Source organism: Lingula anatina, chromosome 4, assembly GCF_051362555.1.
Source record: "Lingula anatina isolate TDL-2025a chromosome 4, LinAna3.0, whole genome shotgun sequence".
Lineage (NCBI taxonomy): Eukaryota > Metazoa > Brachiopoda > Lingulata > Lingulida > Lingulidae > Lingula > Lingula anatina.
The window spans coordinates 13,117,171-13,142,777 of NC_141770.1; the positions used below are offsets into that span (position 1 = coordinate 13,117,171).

The 25,607-nt window shown below is 38.5% G+C and overlaps 4 protein-coding genes across 5 annotated transcripts; 3 read left to right on the top strand and 1 right to left on the bottom strand.

Moving 5' to 3' along the window:
* The first annotated feature begins 782 nt into the window (after positions 1-782).
* LOC106179386 (beta-microseminoprotein-like) lies at positions 783-2,682 on the top strand. The gene is made up of 3 exons (XM_013563001.2): positions 783-1,015; positions 1,396-1,504; positions 1,785-2,682. Exons 1-3 carry the CDS (start codon positions 904-906, stop codon positions 1,930-1,932), a joined length of 369 nt encoding a protein of 122 aa, XP_013418455.2. The 5' UTR covers positions 783-903; the 3' UTR covers positions 1,933-2,682.
* A 522-nt stretch (positions 2,683-3,204) lies between these two features.
* LOC106179383 (beta-microseminoprotein-like) lies at positions 3,205-7,413 on the top strand. Of its 2 annotated transcripts, XR_015334112.1 has the most exons (5): positions 3,205-3,554; positions 3,948-4,083; positions 4,379-5,081; positions 5,751-5,883; positions 7,135-7,413. XR_015334112.1 is itself a non-coding variant. In XM_087012032.1 (3 exons), exons 1-3 carry the CDS (start codon positions 4,976-4,978, stop codon positions 7,274-7,276), a joined length of 381 nt encoding a protein of 126 aa, XP_086868158.1. In that variant the 5' UTR covers positions 4,858-4,975; the 3' UTR covers positions 7,277-7,413. The 2 variants fall into 2 exon arrangements, 1 of the variants encoding a protein (XP_086868158.1); XM_087012032.1 differs by lacking the exons at positions 3,205-3,554; positions 3,948-4,083 and having other exon boundaries at positions 4,858-5,081.
* Positions 7,414-10,792: 3,379 nt separating this feature from the next.
* LOC106179372 (uncharacterized) lies at positions 10,793-12,982 on the bottom strand. Its single transcript, XM_013562984.2, has 2 exons — positions 12,051-12,982; positions 10,793-11,155 (listed from the first exon to the last, which is right to left on the bottom strand). The coding sequence occupies exon 1, from the start codon at positions 12,912-12,914 to the stop codon at positions 12,057-12,059; it is 858 nt and encodes a 285-aa protein (XP_013418438.2). The 5' UTR covers positions 12,915-12,982; the 3' UTR covers positions 10,793-11,155; positions 12,051-12,056.
* A 5,361-nt stretch (positions 12,983-18,343) lies between these two features.
* On the top strand, positions 18,344-20,136 carry LOC106164181 (uncharacterized). Its single transcript, XM_013541990.2, has 2 exons — positions 18,344-19,332; positions 19,694-20,136. Exon 1 carries the CDS (start codon positions 18,612-18,614, stop codon positions 19,308-19,310), a length of 699 nt encoding a protein of 232 aa, XP_013397444.1. The 5' UTR covers positions 18,344-18,611; the 3' UTR covers positions 19,311-19,332; positions 19,694-20,136.
* The last annotated feature ends 5,471 nt before the right edge of the window (positions 20,137-25,607 follow it).

Consider the following 25,607-nt stretch of genomic DNA (forward strand, 5'->3'; position numbering starts at 1 on the left):
TAAATGTTTTCAGAAAGTGAAAGTAGAAATAAATCCCAGCTGGTGATGCATGGTCGTATAGTGAAGTGCGATACTCTGTGAAGAATAAGTGTGACAGGAATTGTGGTCCTAAGAATGGACATCCGCCCCCTTCCCCATTATTACTACAGATTAGTCTGAGGATTGGGGTTAGCATGTGGGGCGAATGTCACCTGTACAAAATAATCGGGAACGGACTTCGGCTCCTAGTGGACTGCCATTCCTGTCACGCCGTTGTTGCAAGATTGAATTACACCTGAATTGTTTTATGGGGGGATACAAGCCAAGACTGACCAATGCGGTCCATGTGAACAGTACGTCATGTGCGTGTGGTCCGCTCCAGTCAGTCTCCTTCCACTTAAACGTGCGCTTGAAGGGGAATCAATCCCAAGTTCGTATATCTGGGAGTTGCTTGTCTTGATTTATTAGATTGATATTTTACGTAAGATTTCAAATTTATGTATTTTTCTTTGTTTCTGGAGAGAATGACGCATTAACAGTAAACTGCTTGGCAGTGAAAGTGGCTTTGATGTCTGCGTTTGGCACAAACTGGCGCGCGTGGCCATTGTTTGATATATCAAATGTAACCGTTATTTACGCTAGGAGTAATGGCCATTTGGCGTCATTTTTTATATAAGATATGAGTCCTAGCCTAGGTTGGGGCACTAGAGGTTGGAATAAATTAAAATGAACAACAGGTGATTTGTACATTAATTGACAGATTTGCTTTTCTCGGGGTGTTTATGTTTATTTTGTTTTGAATAAAATCGAAACAGACCAAGATCTGGTTTAAAGAGTCGGGTAACTTGCGATCCGCTGAAATATCTGTTGGGACGAGTTCATTCTAGGCAAAACTTCGTTCAATAAGAAAATTCATCTAGAGCGATGCAAAAGTTAACCATTATCATCTGGGCGGCTATCTTGCTGTGTATCGTTTCACGGACTCATGGTTTTTGCTTCTTGTTACAAAACCGGAACACTCTAGGAAAGATCGCAGGTACGTCTGTTTAGGTTCGCCATGAACATATATCTGCTTCTCAACTTTTCAAAAGTTAAAACAGCTGATGTATTGAGAGCAGTTACGTTTTCTCTATTCGTATATGTGCAGTATTTTAAAAATGTTTAAAATACTGTGAGCTAAACATTACATCCTCAACTATGTCAAATTGTTTAACTTGTTGCTTGTTACAGCATTGATAGCCTTAACTGCGCCTATATGTCAGTGTCGAAACTTCGTTTATGTGAAAATATTTTAAGAAAAAAAGCAAAATAAGTACAATTTTAGCAAAAAAATTAACGTGTTTTTCACAACGCACTGGCATTTCAATTCGAGATATTCCTTATTTATCATCCTTTATTTTTCTCCGTTCTTTTCAGTCACGTGCAGGTTACCAAGGACGCTGTTCCTTCTCGGAGAAACCAAACGACTGAAGCACGACGCGTGCGCCATGTGCACGTGCAAGAGAAACGGGTTGTACTGTTGTAGGTGGGTTAATTTTCTTTTAAATATCATGCACGCACTAATCCGCCTGCGCGTGTGGAGGCACCCACGTTTTTGCATTATGTGCGTCCGAATGTCTGCAGTAACATGCGAGCGGGTTGAGCGAGTGCGAGTGTGTTGTAGCGTGAGCATGGATGCGTATGCTCTTGTTAATTAATAGATGTCATGTCAGCACATGTAAAGATGTTGCATACGTATATGTTTATATGAGGGAGTACGAAAAGATTCGAATACATTTTAAGTGTATCTATTTATTATCTTCCAGCACGCGGGGTCCGCTCCCACGCAATGTGCCTTCTGACTGTAAAGTGGTGCCGGCCCCAAACTGTGACTACAACGTGGTGAAAACTAAAGACGAAAGCAAGGATTGTTATACTGGGCGTCTTTTAGTGACGAAATATCGACATTTCTAGCTCTAACAATGCCTGAGTAGGTCTGCACTTGAGAGCAAGACTGGTTTTCCAGAGAGTACACGTGCGATCGCAGTTGTTGATTTACTGGAGCAATTAATCAAAGCAAGGGGTGCATTTATACTAAATGAGTCTGGGTAAACAACATTTAACACCAAAAATTACGTCATAGAATAATTACTTTGTTTTTCCTTACCCGGAAAATTCTATGTCACGGAATATTAATTTTGTTATTTGTTTTTATCCTCCTTAAAACAAATGGGAACTTAATTTTCATTGGAGCATTGAAGCATTACAGATATTATAATTTTTTGATTACTTTGATTGGCAAACCTCAACACTGGTTCGGTTCTTGTAGACCCCCCCCCGCCCCCGGTAAAAAAAAAAAGGAAGCTACTCCTGGAGTCCCCCTGTACTGCTGGTGACATCCTTAGCAAAGAGGAAGCGTACTTCAAGTTAATAGTAGGCACACAGTTAGGATTCCTATTACTGTTCACTGGATGATGATTTAAAGGGTTTCAATATGCTAAGCTGAACTGTATTGGATGAAAATGGCCTTTTTAGGCTACTATGCAATATTTCAGGACTTAATGCGATATGCACAATAAATAGTCATTGACATATTTTTCATATTTTTATAGTGTCATTAAAATTCAGTCAATTCGATTTCATCATTTATTTTTGATTTAATAGTCGACACAGAATGATGTATAAAATAGTACATTGTATCAAATAAAACATCTAGGTATTATATCTTTCTTGTAATTTATCTTCCTCCTTTATCTTCAAATATTATTCTCTTATATATATATACAGCATGATATATATTTGCTTTATTCATTGTAACGTATGCATCTACATGGATAGATGAAAATGTACAAAAGGAATGCAAATATAAATAAATATGAATTATGTTAAATAGTGATATTGTACTACTACTTGTGAGAAAAATACAAAACATATTTGGCAGAGCCCAAATGGCTATATATGAAACAATTTCCACAAAAGAAAGTTCACTGGAAATAATCAGTGAGATATTAAAAGGATAACAACTTCATTTTGTCCAAAAAATGAAATTATCTGGGGTAAACGACAACTTTCCCACCAATGGTTAATGAATCCAGTTCTACATTCAAAGTTAGTCCTTGTTTTATTTTCTGAAAAGATTGTTTTTTGTTACAGAGAATAGCCATCCGATGTCCGATGACAAGCACAGATTTCAGAATAAAACTATAACTGCCGTTTTTGTGGTAAAATAGGATATATTATATTTATATGAGCTGAGTTGTTATCCCTTTAATTTAGGGCATGACTACTCAACAGGTCAGACAACTTTTGTAATTTCCGTTTTGTAAACTGTGGAACGGCAATAAGCTGTAACGGTAATTATGGTAGATCGTGTTTAATTTCGTCCGGTTGACCCGCCATTCTGGCGTATATAGGTGCTGTTCAGAAAACCCGCCCGTGCAGTTCTTGCAGCCAACGACTGATCCACACCAAGATGTCTGTTAAGTCGCTCAGTTTTATTTTCCTTTTCTCTGCCCTCTGTTGTGTTGTGCATGGTCGTAGGAGATATTTCCCCGGTTACATGTGCGAGGCTACCTCACCCGGAGATATCAACAATAGTAAGAATTTTTTTTATATTTCTCAAAATGGAAGCGAATGGAACCGTTTTTTCCTCTTTTGAAAAGCACGAAAATTATGGGGAAAAACAACGCAGAACATTGTACCTGCCTTTTAATATTAGGGAAACCACTTTAAGACAAATAGCCCTCCTCAAGTCGTAATTAACGGTTCGGTTCAACCTTGCAGCCCAGAACAATTCAATTCGTGTGTTAACTGTTAAACCGTTAAAAAAAGTGAGGGCACAATAACATAAATATTCGTACTATTTGAAGTATTTTCTCACTTTTTTGTTTCGCGACTTTTTAGGACATTCTATTATCTGAACTTTTTCCACTGAAAATTGAAACGTTTTTTTTTTCAACTGGAGATTTCTGTACCATTTTTGTCTATAGGACGCAATGGTCTCCCTGAAACTTTCTGCAGAGAGAATGGGATGTTAATGCGCCGAAACAGCGTCTGGTACACACAAGACTGTAAGAAGTGCGAGTGCGGGGAAAACTTTGCAAGTTATACCCAAGGCTGCTGTGGGTAAGTCCCAGAAGAGGGCAATAATGGGTCAAAATTTAGTAGTCATAGAGAACTGCAAGTTGAAAACAGAGTTTTCTTCTACTTGTTTTTTTTTTTTTTTTTTTAGATTGTAGGCTAAAGGAAATTTTTTCTAAAATCCATCTGTTTGCCTCATTTTTATGGCGAGTAGGCATATGCTCTTAACAACGAAGAGCCATTTGTCTTGAGCATTGAGGTACAAGGGCAATAATATACTATACGTGTACAATGAGACTGAAAACACGCGTTATTCTTAGCGTCGCACTTTATTTTTAAGGTTTGGGTACAGTGAGCCAGGGTCTAGGGGCTGGGGCCGGCCCGCCCCGGACGCCCCTGCAGGTTGCACGACTATCTATCTCAACTGTGACTATTACCACGTTAAAAAGGGGTCAGCTGGCGATTACTTGGACTGCGAAACAGGAGACCCTGTCGATTTTACCAAACCGATTCACGTTGAAGTTTTGAATCCTTAGAAATGGAGCATTTGTAAAAGAAAAGACTTTAGTAGATTACTTATTATTCTCTTTATAGTCACATGAACGTATTCTGGAAATAAAGTTACTTTTAATCTTTATAACGTGAAACCTGTGTCTATCTTATTACAATATCATACATTTTGCTTGGAAAACAAAACTACCCCCCCCCCTTCTCTCTCTCTCTCTCTCTCTCTCTCTCTCTCTCTCTCTCTCTCTCATACCTTGAGAAAACACAGGTGTAAACAAGCAGATAATCGTGACGGACAAAGCACCTGTGGCGTACATCAAAGCACCATCTTGGCGTACATCACACCACGTGACAGTGAACCACAGACGTCTCGACTGAACGACTGCAATTCTGTTGTTACTTCTTGATTAACTGCGCAGCGAAAGTCAACATGAACTCCACGTTTTGTTTACTGGCAGGAACAATTTTGGCGATATTGACGTACTATGGCGCTCAGGGATATTGCATGGCAGGCATGTCGAAGCAAGAGGTCAAAGGTACTAAGAATGAGGTATTCTCTGTGGGCATACATATATAAACGTCGGATACATTTTATCTTCAAAATACATGTTCGAATGAAATCCATGACTACTAGGACAATCTAGATAGTAATATAAGACCAAAAAATAGTTTAAGGTGTTTCTGCGTAGGTAAATATATCAGTAAATAATAATAATTTTATCTTCTAAAGGGGCAGATCAGGCGTGAAGAGTTTGCAAGTTATTGATAATTTGATTATACTGAGGTGAAATAAAGACTAAAAAAAACCAATGTCATAAAATTTTAACTCACACACACACACACACACACACACACACACACACACACATTTGGTTTACTGAAAGCCATCTAGAGCATCAGAGGATACTGCAGACTCACTAGTCTCAGCTATCATACTGTACACGCCAGTGGCATATATTGGTGGTAAAGAGGTGAGTTCCTAATCACCGCTGAACATCAGTGTGTTACTGGAAACGGCAAAAACATGCTGATTGGACAATTGTACAAGTAGTAGAGAAGTGAGTTTCCAGTGACCCAAAAAATTCACGGTGGCTTAAGCCATCTCAACCAATAGTTATGATGGTGATAACAAATGTTAAAAAAGAAAAAAGAAAAACGAGAACAATATGATTACCATGGAGTGTAACATGATCATGCTTTTCCAGAAACCGATGACGGAAAACTGGATGTAGTGACCTATTGCGAACACAAAGGAATCAGGATAGAAGTCAACACTACCAAAGAAACAGATGACTGTTTTCGTTGCACTTGTAGCCAGAGGTATATGTCCTGCTGCGGGTAAGCGATAATTGGTGATATGATTTTTATGTACAGAAACAGTGTGTATGTATATATCACTATCACCCGTGTCTGTCGTCGTCTGCACCGTCGCTGTGCACAATTCACTGTTAACGCCATTTATGGAAAACCGTGAGAATTCTTATCTGCATACTTACTGGGGTGATTTATTGCACTAAAATACAGGTCAAGTTCTAATGACATTGTGTCTGTACCTTTAAAAGTTTTGCTGCCTTGTTCTATTTTTTTTTACGTTGATTAACATCTAATTTGACCTGTAAACACGCAGTTAAAGCCAGACAAGTTCTAAAATGAATTTTGGAATAAGTATATTTTAAAGCACAATTCTTTTAATTTGATCGGTACTTTTGTTTTAATCTTATATCAAGAAAAGTTTGCTACTGCCATAGGTTATTGAAAGCATGTTAAATGAGGATACGCATGGGTGTTGATAGATGTATAAGCAGGGGCTGATCCAGGATTATCTGAAGGGGGGGTCCGGACCGACAGGCCTCGGATGCGAAGCCGACCATCACCCCCTTGGTGTGGGCTTTGGGGCCTGCTCAACGGCCCCGACAAAAATGATGTTTTGGAGAGCAAACAGTGCCCTTTGGTACGGTTTAGAACTATGATTTAGCTGGTCAAAATTCTAATTTCAATTTGGGAATATTTGTGTGATATGTTTTTCAGCAACCGAAGGGCCTAAGAACCCCCTGACACCCCCTCAAAATCCGCCTGTATAAGGAACTTTTTTTTTCTTTGGTTTAGAACAAATTCCATTGAATTTCTTTGACGACGTCACGTCATCGACAAGTCCCTTATACTTACTTATTGCTCACCAACATCGAGTTTTAAACATTACTATCTGCACATGTAAGACGTTTAAAGAACCTCCTCTTTTACCTGGTCAGAGACAAGACAATGTCATGTGTATACCTACTTTCTTCTCGTCAAATGAGGCTTTGGAAATGGGCAATTATTTCATAATTCAAACGTAAATGCAGGGTATTCATGAAGGACAAGTTGTCTCTTTGATTTTATTTCATAATATGTAGCATATTTGTGATACAAATTATTGTACAAGTGAAGGGTCTATGGCTAACTCATTCTGGATGGCCCCTATAATGCAAACTATTAAACGTTCAGGCCAAGCATGAGCCCAGAGAGTGTTATACCTGGGGTAACATCAACAGAAAATACTTAGGACAACACTGAGTCTTGTTCATCGTCTAGTTTTATTTTTTCTCCTAGTTATGGTATACATGCTGGGGTGATAATGCCTGCTGCCGGCTGTAAGATTGTCACCGGTGCTGACGGTTGCAAGCCTCTACACGTCAAAGTCGACGACGAGACCAAGGACTGCTTCAGTGGGGAGAGTGTGATTGGGAAATAAACAGCTGACTGAAAAGATTTGGCCTACAAGATAACATGCACAAGAAAATAACTTAAGAATATCATTGTTGCAGAAAAAATAATTTAAGTTTGTGCTACAAGGATTTCCTTTTTGGTTAGTAAAATTGTGTTTTCTGATTTTTCATTTTTGTTTTCTTTGTCCGTATACGATCAAACTTCTTACGCATACTACTTCCATCAATTGAGCTTCAGATTCGATGCGTGCCGGCTTTATTTCCACGCACGCTTACAGGTACTTAAAAGCGTCAACCGCCACCAAAATTTTCACTTAAGTTCACTGCACAAATGTTTATTCTGTAATCCGCGTTTCCATGCGATATATCTCGGCTGTAGCCCACACTTCTATGAGAAATAGCCCTAGGTCAAAACAGGATCGGCTGAAGTTGCTAGTCTTTGAATTGTGAATTTTAGCAGCTGTCGGTGTTAAGAAGCTAGGGGTCCGTGTAACAGAGATAGATATTCACAGATTCAGATTTGACCGAAACGTCCGCGAAATTTAAGGTCTGTGTAGCAGAGAGTCCGCCCTCCATTAGATTCAGGCAGGTTAGGGTTAGCGTGACGTCAGTGGATCCAAAATGTAGGGCGGGGCCATCACCAGCATAGATCAATGGGAGCAGGACCCTGTATCACAACAGACTTTTTAGTATATGACATCGTGTCAACAGGATCTCATTTTCCATATTTCAATTTCCCATTTCAAAGGTTTTGATTGGAGTCGGAAACGAAGCAGTTGATATGACGGCGTGTGAGTCAAGGCTTTAAAATGAACCACTTTCGGGAGAGGGCACTTAATATTCAGGTTAAAAAACATCGACTGAAACTTTTAAACAAAAAACCTTTTGGTCTTTACTCATGGAACTAGGTGCTAAAATGACCCCCCCCCCCCCAAACACACACACTTTTCTCTATTTAATTTCACTATAGTCACTTATTATGCGTGCCACTATACTCAAGAAAATACTGAGGGAATACTAAGCTCGGGGTCTGCCACCAGGAAGTAATGGTTAAAACAAAACTTAACTAATGAGGACCAAAGCGCCTTTATCTGGGGGCTTTATGCTGTAAATAAATAAATAAATAAATAAATAAATAAATAAATAAAAAAATAAATAAATAATACCACATCAAGGCAGAGCAGTGCTGACTGTGTTTGATAAGTACGGAAAGAGACCATTGACTTCTACCAGATTATGCCGAGACATGTGACAATTTTAATTTTAATTATTAAAATAGACCTAAATTGGGGCCAGCTTGGTTGGTACTCCGTGTTAACATGTGACTGTGTCCAGTACCGTTTTAACTTCAAGTTCTTTTGTTTCACGGTACGATTGCAATTAAATAGCTGGATCATGTCGTTGAACGAGATATATACGCATATAAATAACGTCTGTAGTGAAAACGATGATGGATGCGGCTTGACCTGTTTGGCAAACTGCCAACAGTCTTGATTTTAAACAGATTTGTTGTACCCCATTGTATTATATTCAGGGACGGATTGAGGCCGTCTTTTGAGTCTTCCAGAAGACGGTCAGATTTTCAAATTTACATTGATGGGTATCTAATTTTTCTCTATCGGAAGACGGTCAAAAATGGAGGATGGTTCAACAAGGATAATTTGGAAGACTGTCAGAAAATATCTCTGGATCGGCCCCTGATATTCGTACATGCAAACCCCTACTGCAACCCAATTGGACTGCAGTATTACAGCTGCCACAAAGATCTTGATGTATTTCATGCAGATTTTTGTGAATATAAAATTGCAGGTTTTTGCAAATGCCCGGCGTTCGTTGCTAGTTAAAACTCTAAATAAAGGGGGATTCCTTGGTCACTACTATGTTTTGTTTGTTCGTAGATGAGTTTAGCCAATTTGTGATGGGTTGTATCAGAGAAGACAGGGAATAATACTACATTCTGAGTAGTCCGTTGATTGTGCAGAGCACCGCTAACACACTCAAAGCCAAGCCAGTGGAACTTTATTACTTCATGTAGAAACTAAGTAAATTACTTACGGAATTTTTTATATTTTATGAAAAAGTATGAGTTAAGCTTTTTCTAGAGGAAGTACAGTACAAACTGATATTCTATATCAAATTTACCCGTGGGCTTCAAATTATGTCGGTTGTTCTTATTTACAGTCATGCTTTCTTTTCAGTTTTATTTATTTATTTATTTTTAGTTAATGCAGTTGTGATATAATGATTTTGGTTGAATGTTTATTTATCTATTTCTATTTATTACTCGAATTAGGCAAACCACTGAATTGTAGCAGTGTACTGGAAAAATAAACTGTCGTCTCTTCGGAACTTGCACTTACATTTTATGCATTTGTTGTCTTTAAACGATACATTCCTTCACGAATCAGTAAGTAAGCTAAATAACAGCAAATATTTTGATTTTGAATAGGAAAAAATACAAAAATCATTCCTGTGTTGATTTGTGCACTATTTTATTTTATACATTCTTGCAATATGATTAGATGGTTTGTTAATACTGCTAGGGATCTATTCTTTTCCTTTTTATAATGTTCCCTTTACACAACATCCTAAAATGCTCATCGAAAAGTTTGAAACCGGAGAACAGCGTATTCGCCACTGCGTCAGGTTGAACCCACACCTGCGCGTGCCCCATCCATCATATATCCAACTCTCCTCTTTACAAAGGGTTGTTTACAGGTTATAGTATTCAGGCTTTTTTTCTGAATATATACAATATGAAAAACTGTTAAATAATTTGAATAATGACCAACTGAGAGATATCATCCTTCTGTTGAGCGTGCAGCAATAATGCGCTGATTTAGAAGGAAGTATTTTATCATCTCAATTTTATCTATCTTGTATTTCGCCTGCTAATTTTCGAGGATTATAGGTTTTCGGTAAGGTCCATGAATAAAGCAAGTTTCTTGAATATGTCATCGTTGGGAGAAGAATTTATTTCAAGTAAACCAAGCGTGTTAAAACATAACAAAATTGACTTTCTTGCGCTAGGCCTGTCACACTTCCACACTCCTGAAGAATATTGCGGATTAAACCCCAGTCCCTCCACAAAAAAGTTAGACAAGGTTGATCTAAAATCCAGATATATTTTCATAACGCCCAAACTGCACCCGGTTTCCATCATTTCGCCGTAGGGGGATTTTGTGGCAGCCCTTTTTGACAATCTGGTCCTCCCCTTCCTCCCCTCCCCTCCCCCTCCCCCCCCCCCCCCCCCCCCCCCCCACCGAAGTAAGAAATTAATCTAGAGTTGAAAACTTTGCACTATTACCTTTAACGCATTCTATTTTTGAATCTGAACAATATATTGAGCATTTTTTTAAAAAGGAAGGAGAGTAATTTGAAGAAAGTCACATGCGTATGATGCTCTACACGTAATTGATATGTGTAAGAATTTAGTATGCATTAAAATGTATGGGTTTCGGGAAGAATTTTTTTCAATACAGTAAGCAGCAGTTCCTTTTAATAATCAGCGGAACAAAACATAAAGAAAAAAAAACACTGCATTGAAAACAAATGATATCTGTTTATTTCATCAAAAGCATTGGTTACATGCCCTTGGTATTGTGTTAGCATTTGGTGGTTACAAAATGTACAAATGATACTTTTCTCTCTGTCGCTAGGACCTCAGGCGTCAGGAGATACAAAATGCGAAAATGTCAAATTTTCGTGTCAACACTTGGTTGGTCTTTTTCTGTTTTCCAGTCTTTTGTTCACTTCTATGTACGTTATTTAAAGCTTATGCGGTGTCCACAAATGGATGATGATATCAATGACAGCATCATATTCATAAGATGCTATTTTTCCCCCAGTTGGGATTAAAGCGATACCTTTTGTGCGATTCTCTGGTTGAAGACAAACAGTGAAAGCTGAAATAAAAAACAAGACAAGCATTACCAAAAGTTGAAGTCAGTTGCACGCATTATTCAAATACGCATTATACAAACGTAAAATGGACGATTCTTCTATTTTGTAAAAGTGTTAAAATCTTTAGCTCACTTAAATAAATAAATAAATAAATAAATAAATAAATAAATAAATGCATTTTCTAAGTGTTGAACATACACACTTTTCTTAATTGCAAAATAAATCAGGCTTCATTGTGCATTTTTTCTACCATCTAGGCACTACCAAATTGTATTGTAATTGAGGAAGGAGTACTCTAGCTTATTTGCCTAATTATTTCACGCCTCGTGATTCTATACCCAATTAACAAACCGATATAGCGTGTGAAAAAGATACGCGTCGGTGGTCTGCATTTGGCTTTCAAATGTCCGTTTAGCATTCTTATCTCTGCGTATAAACCACTATGGGCACCAGTGGTTAAATTATATGATTGAATCGAAGTTAAAATCTTGATTTTACTGTTTCGTGAAATACGATTTTTATTGTTTTGTAAGAGAGAAAAGCCCGTCAGCAATGCAACTGATGTTGATTTGCCCTTTTTGTTTATGCTTTAAATCATTGCAAGCAACGTTGTTTCAGTATATTGGTTCAGAGATTTTGCAAACGCCAACTTAATATGTCAAATTATTATCAGGATTATTCTTTTAAATGCAGATCGCAAATCCATCCTGTGAAGAATATAACCAGACAATTTTTGATGCTGATGCATGATGTTTCAAACAATGCCAGATTGCATTTTTTAAACATTGTAATGTGATCGAAAGGGAAAAGTGACTTAACGGATTTCAGACATATCGTAGTCACAGAGGTAAAGTTTGGTCTAAACAAAGCACGGAGCACCTAATAAAGGAAACCTACCTTTATTTAAACCTTTTTGGCAGTGCCAACAGTACCAAGGGTGCCGACAGAGCCATAACCGCCATTAACAACGCCTCCATATCCGCCATCAACCACTCCAACTGTGCCGTAGCCACCGGCGTTCTTCACAACGCCAGCGGTGCCATATCCGCCATCGACGTATCCACCGTTGATAACACCAGATGTGCCGTAGCCACCGTCGACGTAGCCTCCTGAGGAGCCGTAGCCAACGCCGAGGTCTTTAACGCCGCCAACACCGTAACCGACACCACCGTAACCGGCAGCGCCGTAACCAGCACCAAGGGTGCCGTAACCAGCTCCCAGACCGGCACCGTATCCGGCAGGTCCCAAACCAAAGCTCATTCTGTTGCCGATGAAACCTCTCATGAAGTCGAAACCGTTGCCGAAACCATATCCGCCGTAGCCAGTGCCGTATCCACCGCCATAACCGCCGAGTCCGCTGTAGCCGCCGCCGTAGCCGCCGCCGTAGCCGCCGTAGCCGCCGTAGCCGCCGCCGTAACCGCCGCCAACACCACCATACCCAGTGCCGTAGCCACCGCCATAACCGCCGTATGGACCAGCGCCAATAACGGTCTGTTGAAGGTGGTATCCTCTGACAGGGACATTGACGGTGTTCTGAACGAGCCTGTGACCGTGAACTGGGACGACGTCCACCCTGGGGACGTACCTTACCACCTGCTTGTAGTTGACAGTCGGAACTTTCTTGGTGACAACAGCCTTCTTGTAGGTGACAAATGGCTTGACACTGGTTGACACCTTTGGCTTGGTGGGGGCAACAGGTTTTGTGACCACTGTGGCCGACGCCACCGTGGCCAAGGCCAATAGAGCGACTGCAACTTTCATGATGATGTCGAATGGTAAGTCAAATGTCCTCAGAGATGTCCAGAAACGACACTGGCCATCCAACCGATGCCCTGGTCATTTTATAGTCGGTAACCTACAATTAAAGGACATACGTTTAAAACGGCATTTTCTTCACAGCTGCAATTATAGAGCTGATAGCAGGCTCAAGGTAACTGCTTTTTAAGGTGATGTTTGGCCATTCCATCCCTCGTCGACCGTTATCTGGAAGGCCTAGAGTGGACATTATCTTTGACTTTATCATAACTGTCAGTAAAATAAAGACCCAGGCATTCTCATTAAAGGTACGGAGGGCGTCAAGATTTTCACGGAGATATTCACCTAAATGTGGTTATTTGCAGGACGCCAAGAAGAAAATAGACCATTCTAGTTTCCCTTATCTTTTTTTTAGAATATCACAAGCGGCCATTTCTCCAATTCAACAAGAGAACAGATATTCATATAACTAAGAAACCCCTTGAAGTGATTATGCGTCGATGTCTAATATTTTGTACTCTTTTACGAGAGAGAATACAGCACCTGCACATTATTTCATTATTTTTTAAGGATAGGATTTATCATCTTTGAATTTATATCTAATTACATTTACGATACTCCTTCAACCCCTTGAAGGAGCGTGGTATAGGAAGAAGCGCTCTTTAGATCAGGTGATGTGTCATATGAACTGTCTGAACGGTACGAGAGAGAGAGAGAGAGAGAGAGGATAAAATGTAAGAGGAAGTGCGGGACAAAACAAACATATAAACATGTTTTTTTTCTGATGGGGAGGAGTGGTCGATTTCTAAAATTGTTTTGTTTATTTCGTCAAAATAAAGAATGTTATCACAAATCCGCTTCATTCTTTTTATTAGAGAGACCTTCAATAAATGCCGTCGTCATCGGATTGATTTTGATTTTGTTTTATTCTTTTTAAAGGCACGTCTTATTATTTAAGTCGGTTTAGATCAAGGAGACATAAAGCATGTTATCCGCTAGCTTTCTTTCACATATGGGCACAAGCTCAAATGATAGAATGCGTTCCCCGGTATCATGCACGCCTACAGCGTCGACCGCGCCAGTATATCTCTCAGCACTTATATAGTTTATTGCCCTGGAAAATTGGCAAAGATATTATATGATAAGAAGAAAAAGCTTTTATACGGAAGATGATCAAAGTCAATGAGACGCGATTGGAAGCCGTGTTACATGTATGTATATGGCCATTCACTTGAAGACAAACCCCAAATCATTAATTGCACCAAAAGTACAATTCCTCTTGCCAGCCTTATCTAAGACCAGGGTTCTTGCTGCATGTTAGATTATGGCTTTGAGCACACAGCAACTTTTTTAAAATTTGATTTTCTTTAACAAGTACCTTCAATATTTTAATGTAAACATCCATGTTATGAGACTTACGTGATAACTTCGTGGTCAAATTCCCATTTGGAGATGGATGATACGAAACATTCAAGATGACAAAACTTTAAAAATTTACAATCATCTTAATGAGATATGTCAGCGAAAGCATTTGCCCGTGGTCAAGGTCGAGCTGAAGGGATAATTTTCATATTTCAAATCTACTTTTCAAATGTAATTTTGTAATACTCCAGTTGAATCTGCTGTTGCTCTCTTTCTCTTCCACCTTGATGATTTTAGGAAACATAATCATAGTAAAATGTTTAAAACTTAGTGTAATTCACTTGCATGGATTTGAAATTGAGCTTTTCCCTATTCTTACCACATTGGTGAAAAAAAACGTTGGGAGCTGCAACGAAAACGTATCAATCTTCGAGGAAGCTGCACGAGGAGTGCAACATCTGCACTGATACAGGAAGGGCACTGTGCGGTCACTTTTCAACCGAAAAACTTAATTTCCCATCGTGACACGGCACCCGCTGTAGACATACTCGTCGTAGCCCGTAGCTACTTACGATGTGAAAAAGTCGTACGGAAAATCGTATACGATTTCATCGTACGGCGCCCGTGGCATATGTAATCTAGGTTTTAGTTTAATTTTCATCAATCTTTTATCATGGTTTCGGGAAAGGGAAAATAAAACACCCTCATTAAAAGATTAAAATTTCTTAAATTATAGTACAGTTATCTAGTATGACACTTGGTGAAAATGGTGATTTAATACATAATGGGCATGAAACCGCATTCGATAAAATCCATTGTTGACATTCATATTCTACCCTTTCTGTTTTTTAATCGAAATTGAAAACATTTGGAAAAGATAACTCAAGATCATGTATGATAATTTATCATAAGAGTGGACCAGACTAAGAATGTGACCCGAAGATGTGACTTATGCCCCGGCGTCGCGATATATAACACAGATTTTACGGTTTATCGGGGATTTAACGGTTTACTGTAAATATAATAACGATTTACTGTAAATATAATCAGGTCTTTTCAAAATTACCTGGTTGTTTAAAAAAATCGTGTTGTGTGCGAAGGAGAAAGGATTCATTTTCCCACCAATTGATAACAGTGGCGGCCCCACGCACGCTGAATATAGTAATTTAATATGTAAAATAAGCAGAAGGTCTCGGAACGGCTTTACCCATCTGATCTGTGAATTATAGTATTAAGACATTTCTTATCAGTTTAATGTATCTCCAGTGCTATTACTATGTAATGGGCCCCATAAGTAATACGTTCGAAGAGTACATAGGACCGAAGGCACACCATCGGTCACACCAAACTTCAATCCGTGGATTTTTCTTCGGGTGTAAATGGAATCGGCGTTTTCATTTTAACCAGAGTCACGTTAAGATAAAAGATGAATTTGAAAATTATGAAATTGCTTTAAAAACTTTCTCTACACTGTTTGGTGTTTGTTTTTGTCAATTAATTTTTCAGCATTTCTAATTACAAAAAACTTTTTCGTTATATCCGATTTTCTTATTGATTTATTTCACAGAAGACGCTGCACCTGGATTCCCTTAAACAAGCCCCAGCCCATGGACACACAATGTTAATTGTAATATATCGATACATCAATATATAATATAATGGTTAAAATAACAAGAACAATTCTGAAAAGTCACACATTATAATTTGAATATTTTTACTCTCAATAATATTTGAACTAAATGTTTTCTGGCATAAAGGCTCTTCAGAGTTATTGCAACTAGCTAATACTTGTATAGTCCTGCAAGGGCTACGCTATTGGTAAAAGTGTCTTTATGGGCTCATTCCCAAATGATATAATCATCGTTAAATTTGGTCGTCATGCTTTTCAAGTTTATAACGAACATTTGACAGCAACGTAAAAAAAAAAGAATCATCGAGGATTTCTTATTTAAAGTTCGTCTTGTTTTATAAATTGTGGGTATTAACTTAACCCCTGCACAGAATTGTCGCGTGTGAAGCTGCATTATACAAGATAGCAACGGGTGAATTTCAAAGTGGGCTCAGTGGCCCATTCCTTCCTCCTTTTTAACAGGAAAACCGTTTCCCGCCTACTCAAAAAGGACAAAAAAAAAGTCACATTTAGGCTCTCAGAGGACTGGGGGTACTTTTTGCGTATATATAGCCCCTTTACTTTTCCACCCTTTTCAATGCAGTGTACGCTAAATAAGACGGCGGAAGTTTCTTAGTACGGGTTTTACATACACATTGTCACAAGACGCAGGAAATCAGTTATGTACATCGGCGTGAAGACGATATATACTGTACGTATTATTAGCGCGGTGATATCACGTGCAACTCATGAAAAATGCAAATTACACTTTGCCTAGTACGTCGCAAGAATTAAGCAATTAATATGATTTGAAGATGAAGTTTGCATATTATCAAGGCAATGATCTCGTGTGAAAATATTATGTAAAACTTAAATTATAGTTTTTCTCCACTTGAGTGGTAATTAATGTCAAAAGATTGCGTCATGTTTCATTGGGCGGGGGTGATATCTGAAAATAACTTCTACGATAAAAGTGCTCTCGTTTTGATGATATTGATTGTATCCATAGCCCCACGAGTCTAACGTACATTGTATTTGTAGGTGCTTTACCCGTTGATTAAAAAATAACTTCATTACTACATAGTTGACATATTACTGCAAAAGCAGTGTTATTGCGTGGGACATAAATTCTAGAAAATTGTCAAGCTAAGATGTATGCGTAATTATACATGTATGTTATCTATTTTATGCACCTGGCGAAACGGTTTTTTCAAGCACTTATCACTGTGTAGGCCAAAAAGCTTGGGATCACGTGCTTGGTATATAAAAAAGAAACAACACTTAATTTACACGTTGTCAACATATCTGAAGGTACGATCACACGTTTGTCCGTCTGCTGGCAGATCGTGTATCCTATGTATCCTATGAAAATAACGCGGCCAACAAATGTAACGGTTAGATTGCAGGTCAGATATTAAGCTGGCCATGTTAGATAGCACGTGTACATGCACCTAATTTCGCGCATGTTAACTTGGGGCGTTTGTCAACAAACAAGACGGCGTAATCATAGGCTGTAGAAATTTTAAATTGTAGAAATTGATATATACAGTGTGCATCTGAATAGATTAAAAGGAAAATGGTTGGTTGAGTCCAGGAGGAAAACGGTTTATGACCTTAAAAAAAAATCAAGCATATTTTGAATTCCCAAACGGAGAAAAATTTTGGGTCTTTCCAATAAGTCGATTTTTCGTCCAAGATCAACGATTAAAGAGATAACTGTACAATATGGTAGTCGGAAGGTTTTTTTCTCCTATACACAAAAAGGGGAAAAACGGAGGAAATTTACGGACATTTGAAGTCATTTGATCTTAGAGGAATCTTTTCACCATTTAACCATTCTTTTCTCTTTGTTTATTTATGCAAAGAAAAACATAGGAAGATTTTGAAAAGTGTACCAAAAGAAAGTAAAGTGCCTGCTCGATAAAGAACGGTCAAATTGTCAAGTTTACATTGACGGGTACATGTATGTAATTTTTTTCTGTCGGAAGACGGTCAAAAATGGAGGATGGATCGATAAAGATAATTTGGAAGACTGTCAGAAAATATATCTGGATCCGCCCATGCGATCGTTAAGTTACAAATGTTTAAGTCTAAAGCTGCGTACAACTTCTAGGATAAACACGATGTTAAATGTTCATTTTTTATATTAAAACAGAGTATTCCATTTACAAACTTTGAATAACATTATCCATACTTTTCACTTGTATATACAGTGTTCAGACATACGGTATTACTAAGTCGCCACATTTATTTATGGCATTAATTTCGACTTTTTTGGACCCATTTGTGAATTCGCGCATAGCTTTCCATAATCTTTTCTCCATCAGGAAACGATTGCGTGTTTTAACGTACTATTATATTTTAAACCTGTTATTAGAGGTACAAAAGGAACGCAACTTTTTACCAAATGCTTGTAATTATTTTGTTTCGTGAAAGGCGTACGTACTTTGAAACACTATCATTTTTAACAATTTGCTTTCTACGAAGGCGAAGCCCTTTTTCAAAATGATAACGTCACATAGCATGTTCGTTGTCATTAGTGAATTTTTTGGAAGGTGATAAATCTTATGACACAAAAATTAAATAAGTTTAATGAAGGACAAAAACTGTCTGAACTCGGGCGTATAAAAAGACTAAAAAGGTGAGAAGAGAGAGAAACTCTCACTTCGGCGCTTGTTCCCGACTCGGAGCCCCCATTTTCTCTATTCGCAGTTTACCACCCAACACCCAACATGAAGGTCATCGTGTTTTTGGCCATTGTGTCCGTCGCCTTGGGCACCACGATGAAGGGAGCTTACCATCAGCCAAAAGTCTCACAGCACATCCAACCATTCACGACTCTGAAGCAAGTGCTTCAAATCAGGAAAATCCCCACCGTTCAACATAGAGTGATCCACGGAACTAAGCTAGTCAGTGTGCCTACGAGGCGAGTCATTCAAGTTCCCGGGGTCCGCTTAGTCCCACAGATTGTGCACCAACCGGTTTCTGGGTACAGGCTGACGAGGATAGTCACTGGTCTTCCCTTTCAAGGTGGCGCCATTGGCTTGGGAGGAGCCGGTGGAGCCGGTTCTGGATTGGGTATCGGATCCGGTGCAGCTGGTTCTGGATTGGGTATCGGATCCGGTGCAGCCGGTTCTGGATTCAAAGGCATCGGAGGTAATCCTTATTTTGGTGGAGCCGGTTCTGGACTCAAAGGTATCGGCGGCACTCCTTTATTCGGTGGAGCCGGATCTGCATTCAAAGGTATCGGAGGCACTCCTTTATTCGGTGGAGCCGGGTCTGGATTCAAAGGTATCGGAGGCACTCCTTTATTCGGTGGAGCCGGATCTGGATTTAAAGGATTCGCCGGAGGTTCCGGATACGGAAGCGGTGGATACGGCTCCAGTTTCGGGGGTGCTGGTGGCTCCTTCAAAGCTGGTGGTGGATGGTAGTCACAGACAAGCAATGTAAATTGTAAGTTCTATTGTTTGGTTTGATAATAATACATGCAGGTACATTTTTATATGTATATGTATTAGTCTGAACTAAAATTTCGTCGTATTCTGAACATTTTCACTGTTAAAATCGAGTATACTCAGTAAGGCAGAGACCCAGTAAGTAACCCAGTAAGGTAGAGACTATGGCAATAAAATTTACTACTTTAAATGTTCGTCTCCCTTTTAGTAAGTCAATCTGGATTTGTGGAAGGGTGTCGAAAACTCTTGCTCTCGTGTTCCAGATTATTTTATTTTATGTGCTTCAGCCACAAAAGTAGCTTTTTATCAATTTAAATAAAATCGGCTCAGTGACTTAAAGCATTTCTTTTTTTTTTCAGAGTTTCAGGACTGGGACAAGCCAAAAAGTGGCGAAAACACGAGTGTTGGACTTTCGGTCCTCAGTCACATAGCTACTTTACGTTAGTTACATTGGATAAGACCTACACATCATACCAAATACATGACCAAACGGCCACAGACATTCAATGCATGTGAAACTAAAGAACTTGATGCATTTCTCACCAGTCTGCGTGGAGTTATATCACTATATCAATTGAAACAACCACAACAATGAATCAAGTGAACCTTTGTCTTAGTTACACCATGCTGAATTAAAACTCGTAACCGAGTAATATTTTAAATGACAAACAATAAGCACGTACGCGCACTACACAAAAAGACGGATTTACTTTCCACAATTTTCAAGCTTGCTGGCGAACATGCCTGGTTTGTAGATTTGCACCTCATATCTTTTCACAGCATTGAACAATAAATGAATTGCAAGAAATTATGTATATTAGCATTTTCTTCTCCAAGTTTAACATGGTCCAACTGAATTTTCAAAACATGGCGTTCGCTGACAGGTTTCAAGATAATAAAGCAAAATACACCAAAATGAGCTCGTCGTGGGATAGATCGATCTAAAATCTGTGGGAATGGGGTCTAAAACGTACCCTCTGAATACTGGGTGGCTTTCAGCTCGTTACAAACTCGCTGAAGCGTCTGTTTTTGAATTTTGTACCAGGCTATGCTTGAGACCCCTACGGCATCAGAGCTCTTTTACATCCACACCGCGTTATTACTGTTAAATTTTCGTTTTCTTGTACTCTTTTCATTTTTTTTATATTGAAGAAGTATTCTTTTCTTTTTTATTTTGATGAACAAAGTGTGAATTTCAAGATCTTTACTTACCAACCCACTAAAGACTCAATAATTTTTGATCAATATTGAATATATTGTCATTATATTGAAAGTATTTTCGGTCACCAGGGCATTTCTTCTTTTTCTCTCATCCTATACTTAATTCATCCTTCTTTATTTTTTGGGATAAAAGAAATTAGCCATGTCTTTTCCATTTCTTTATCTCCAAAATGTTAACCATTTTTAAGGCAACATAAGATACGTGGTTTACCGCAACTTTTTTATCATTAAACGGATTGGTTTAGTTAGCGAGATTACCGGTAGACAGTTATACGTTATCATATGTATGTGTTGTTCCGAACACGGCCAACAGGCTGAAAATGTCACGCCCCTATCTGAGGATCTGCGGAGGGCAGACATGGGGAAAATGTGTGTTTAAAACTAACATATTTACTTTGATAAGTTTTTTTTTTCACTTTCGGTATAAGTCACGGCACTTGTTTCCTGATTCGTCTGATAAATCACATGATACAGAGGTCAGACGGACCCTTATGATAGTAAATATATGTATGGGAGGCAGACTGTGGGCGTTTGGTTTTTCTGGAATAGAGCAAGATGTCCAGATATAATCAAGGGCAAATTTAAATAAAGCCCTGTAACGTGATCATTTATGCATTTCACCTCTTTTCATTAAAGCACGTTAATGTGTTCATAAAAGGCATTTTTCTTTCCAAGAAGTCGACTTTCCTACAACTACATCCGTCCTTCTCTGGAATAACCTCGTGCACCACGAACGTTCTGAGATAAACCAAGTAAAATTTGTGCACGAGTTTGCTATAACTTAAATATCGAAATCGATGATACCCATGTCACCACCACTTCCATTACTGAGAGATTATGGTATGGTATGGTTATTGTGCCTTTTTAGTCACCCGAACCAAAGGACCAGAAAGAGGCTAATTAATATAAGGATATACGAGTGATATTTCATACTTTTTCTGTTATTTATTTATTTATTTATTGCGTTAATGTTACCCCAGAACACCCATATTTAAAAAAGTTTTGTACTATTCAGTGAAAATCATATTGTTTCTGATTTTGCTGTCAAACTGATTTAATTAATGCTCTACGGTTCGTTTGTACTCTCTCACGCTGTTACAGCTTTTTTTAGTATCATAATATCGACGTGTCCAATTTATTGAATAAAGTAACTGTCCGGTGTAGAAGAGTGTGTCAAGTAACAAGGTGTGAAATGTCAAAATGAACATGCTGTCTTTTTTTTTCTCTTGAAGTCAACAAATATTTGGCACTTAAAATATTAATATTAATCTATTGCGTGTCTACACAACATCTTAAAATCTGATAATTTTTCTTACAAAAACGTTAATTGCTAATTATGCATCTTTCAATCTTACATCAACTCAGCAATGCATGCCATAATTAGTGGAGAGGTATGTTAAAGGTACAAGGCGCTTCTTTTCAGTTGAAAAAAGCAAGCACCGTGTCTGGGTCACCATGACATCAATTTATTAATTCGCACTTTAAAACTTCACAAATATGTTTTACAATCAGAGAAGTTTTAATGTCCAAATTGATTAACTGCGCCGTTGCTCACCGGCAACTAAATAATCACGTTCACAAACATTTAAATGTTACTACCGAAATTCATAAGACTTCTGGGGGCACATCAAACATTTTGCCTTTATAGTCAGGCGGTTAAGTCCAAATTATATCCAGAATTGTGCAAAAGTTGATAAAAGCATGAAACTTTCCACGATGAATGACCCTTAGGTGTTTGTCAATTTTGGATCGGGGGGCAACTCCAAAATTCACAAGTACCCGGATGAGACGCTTTCTTAAATATGCTGACTCAGCATTTTATGTACATTCAGATTTCATCAAAACGAGCACTAACAATACTAATTATGATATCATAAATAGATTTTAAAAACGTACGCTCACTGTGCACATCTATGAGAGCAATGATGACGTCACGATGACGTCACTGGGTGATATTGCACAATTTAGGATGACAAATATCCACGTTCTACTACAGGAACAATAGTCGAACTCTGTAATGTTTCTTTTCCGTAATTTTTTATTACAGAAGTGCATCCTTTAGGGTTAGAAAGGTATAATTAGCTTGATTGCTACTTCCGAGACATTGAGCATTTTCAATATGGCCGTCAATTTTTGAGGAAAAACAGAAAAACAACCAGAAGTCGACGGATATACTTTATTTGTGGCTGTTGTGAATGTGTTTCATGTCGGAAGAACACAGTAGGGCACAAGACTACATCTAGCACGTCGTTGTTACTGATAGAAAAACAAAATGGCCGCCAAGAGGCAAAGGGTAAAGTAAATCAGCAAAATCAGCATATTTCTAGTATCATCAGTCTAATTAACGGCATCTTCTTCTTTGATTTTTCCGTTCATCGTGATTTTTCGTTAGCTTTTTTCCTACACAACCATTATCTGCTTGTTTAATATTCAACTTATGTGTGGTGAGGGCGTAAGTAGCAGGTTATCAATCTAATTGGTCCCATAGTTGAACAACACTAAGTTGTTTTCTGTAATTGTTTGAAAAAGAAATGTCCCTTTCTTGGTCAGAAAAGTCAACTTAGCTTGGCTTTACTAACTTCTGGGACATTGGCACTTTTCGTAACCCAAAATGGCTGCCAATTTTTACGCAAAATTACATAAGTATTCATAGCAATTTACATCAAACTATATACAGTGCGTGAAGATTCTTCATTTTAAAGTCTATTTGCATGTTTATACAAATACAGAGGTGGTGTTTATTAGGGGTTCTTTCACATAATCTGCAAGTCATTTTAATAGAAATAGCAAAATAGCCACCAAAACGGCACGGAAAAGGCAGGTAAAAAGATGGTAAATTATGTTTTTCAGCTGAAAAAGATTTTAAACGAATGAAATCTGCATAAACATTGTATGTCAGTAAAATAATACGCCTGTGGTAAATGCAGGCAACATTATAAAACAGATTGGTTAACTAGATGTTACAAAGAGGAAAGGAAATATGTTCGTCAAATTTCTTCTTCCCTTAACCAGCCAGTCATTTCTGATATGTCAGAAGCAACCCCTTAATGTTTGAAAATAAGGCTACTGACCAATGCTAGGCATTTCCAACTTTTATTAGATTTTTAAGCAAGCTTGCCGTTTAATTATGAAAGCTGAAACATACCAGACCTTCAAGCAGCACCTGACAGCGCTGACAGAGGAGAAGGTAATTTTCATATTCGTTCAAGTACGGATTTCGTTTGCGGAAGATCGTCGGCGGTAGGTGATTCGCCATCGGAGCAAGATGCGAAGCCAATTTACAAATCTTCAGAGGGAGATCATTTGCAATCCAAGCGAGACGAGAAGACAATTTTCATATTGGTTCAAGGGATTTTGTTCGCGGAAGATTGGCAGCGGTCGGACCCAGACGCCAAGGCAATTTTCATACCTTTAGCAGGAGGTTGTTTTCGATCCAAGGGAGACGAGAAAGCAATTTTCATATCCGTGCAAAGGACTTCGTCAGCGGCAGATCGTCAGCGGGCGATGGCTTCGTTTCCTTCTACCTTTGGTGGGTTAAGGGGGCATAACAATAGCAAAGGTGTTTAAAACTATTGTAATTCACAAATTTGAAGTTGTGCTTTTTTATTCTGACCACATGGGTGCTAAAAATCCTATGAATATGTCCCGACACCGTGTCTATCTCCAAGAAAAGCCACACGGAAGGCGTGCTGCAATTGCACTGAGACTGAACGGACTCGGTATAATCACTTTCACCCGACAAAGCGAATTTTCCCTTTAGCCTGGGTCCCAATCCAACATACGGGCTTCTACGTCTAGTCTACGGCCAAAATATTGATGTCAAGTTTTAAAAATGCCTAAAAAGACAGCAAAGAACAAGAGGGGAGAGGGGGTATCGGGGACAAGCAAAGTATGATTGGGCTTACCATCTTTGAACACTGCTGCGGATATAATGACCTTCTCAAACATGCACCTGTTTATATACCTCCCCAAAAACATCTCAACACCTAAGATTCCCGTGCAAAGGATATTAGCGACAAGACACGGCACAAACCTGTACTGTAGAGGTAATTGCCGTTGCCCGTAGCCACTTACGATATCATAAAAATCCCACGGAAAACGTGTACGAGTTCATTGTACGGCGTCCGTAGCAAATGTCATTTAGACTTTAGCGATCCAAACGAGATGAAGAGGCAATTTTCATATCGTCAGCGGAATATCGGTAGCGATCCGAGCGAGACGAGAAGGTAATTTTCATATTTGTTTAAGGGACTTCGTCAGCAGAAGATCGTCAGCGGGAGATAGTTATTGATCCGAGCAAAAAGAGAAGGCAATTTGAATATTTGTTCCAGGGGCTCATTAGTGGAAGATCGTCAGCGGGAGACCCGGTGGGAAGGATGCGTTCATTCGCAACTGAGTGGAATATGCTAATGTCTAGCCCTGTAAGAGCAAAATTTATTCACATGGTTGAGATGGTAACAACTGACTACTGAATGTTTATTTTGCATTAAAACGTGCTCTAGCAGTTCAGACTCCCACCAAAACGAAATTGCCAAAATAAGTCTGTAATTGATTTTTAAAATATTTTTATACTATTTTTAATTTTTTTAAATTTATACCCCCCCTCCTTTGAAAATTATTCTTTCTTTTTTTTCATTTCATTCCTTTTATTTTTGAGTGTCAAACAAGCTGATAATGGTAGGTAAGGATCATGGCTAATTAAAAATCCAAATGAACAGAAAAATCGAAGGCATAAAAAGTTTTAATAAGACTAATTATACAAGTTATAGACTGATTATACTGCTTTACTTCATCCTCTGCTGTATGCGTTGGCGGCCATTTTGATTTTTCAATAACAGAAACATGCTAGTATGCAGTCATTTATCCTACTGTGTTCTCATTACGGGAAATGTATTCACAATAGCCACAAATAAATTACATCTGTCAACTCTTGGTTGTTTTTCTATTTTCTCTAAAAATTGACGGCCATATTGAAAATGCTCAAAGTCTCGGAAGTAGAAACCAAGCCAACTCAACCTTTCTAGCCCTCAAGGATGCATTTCTGTAATGAAT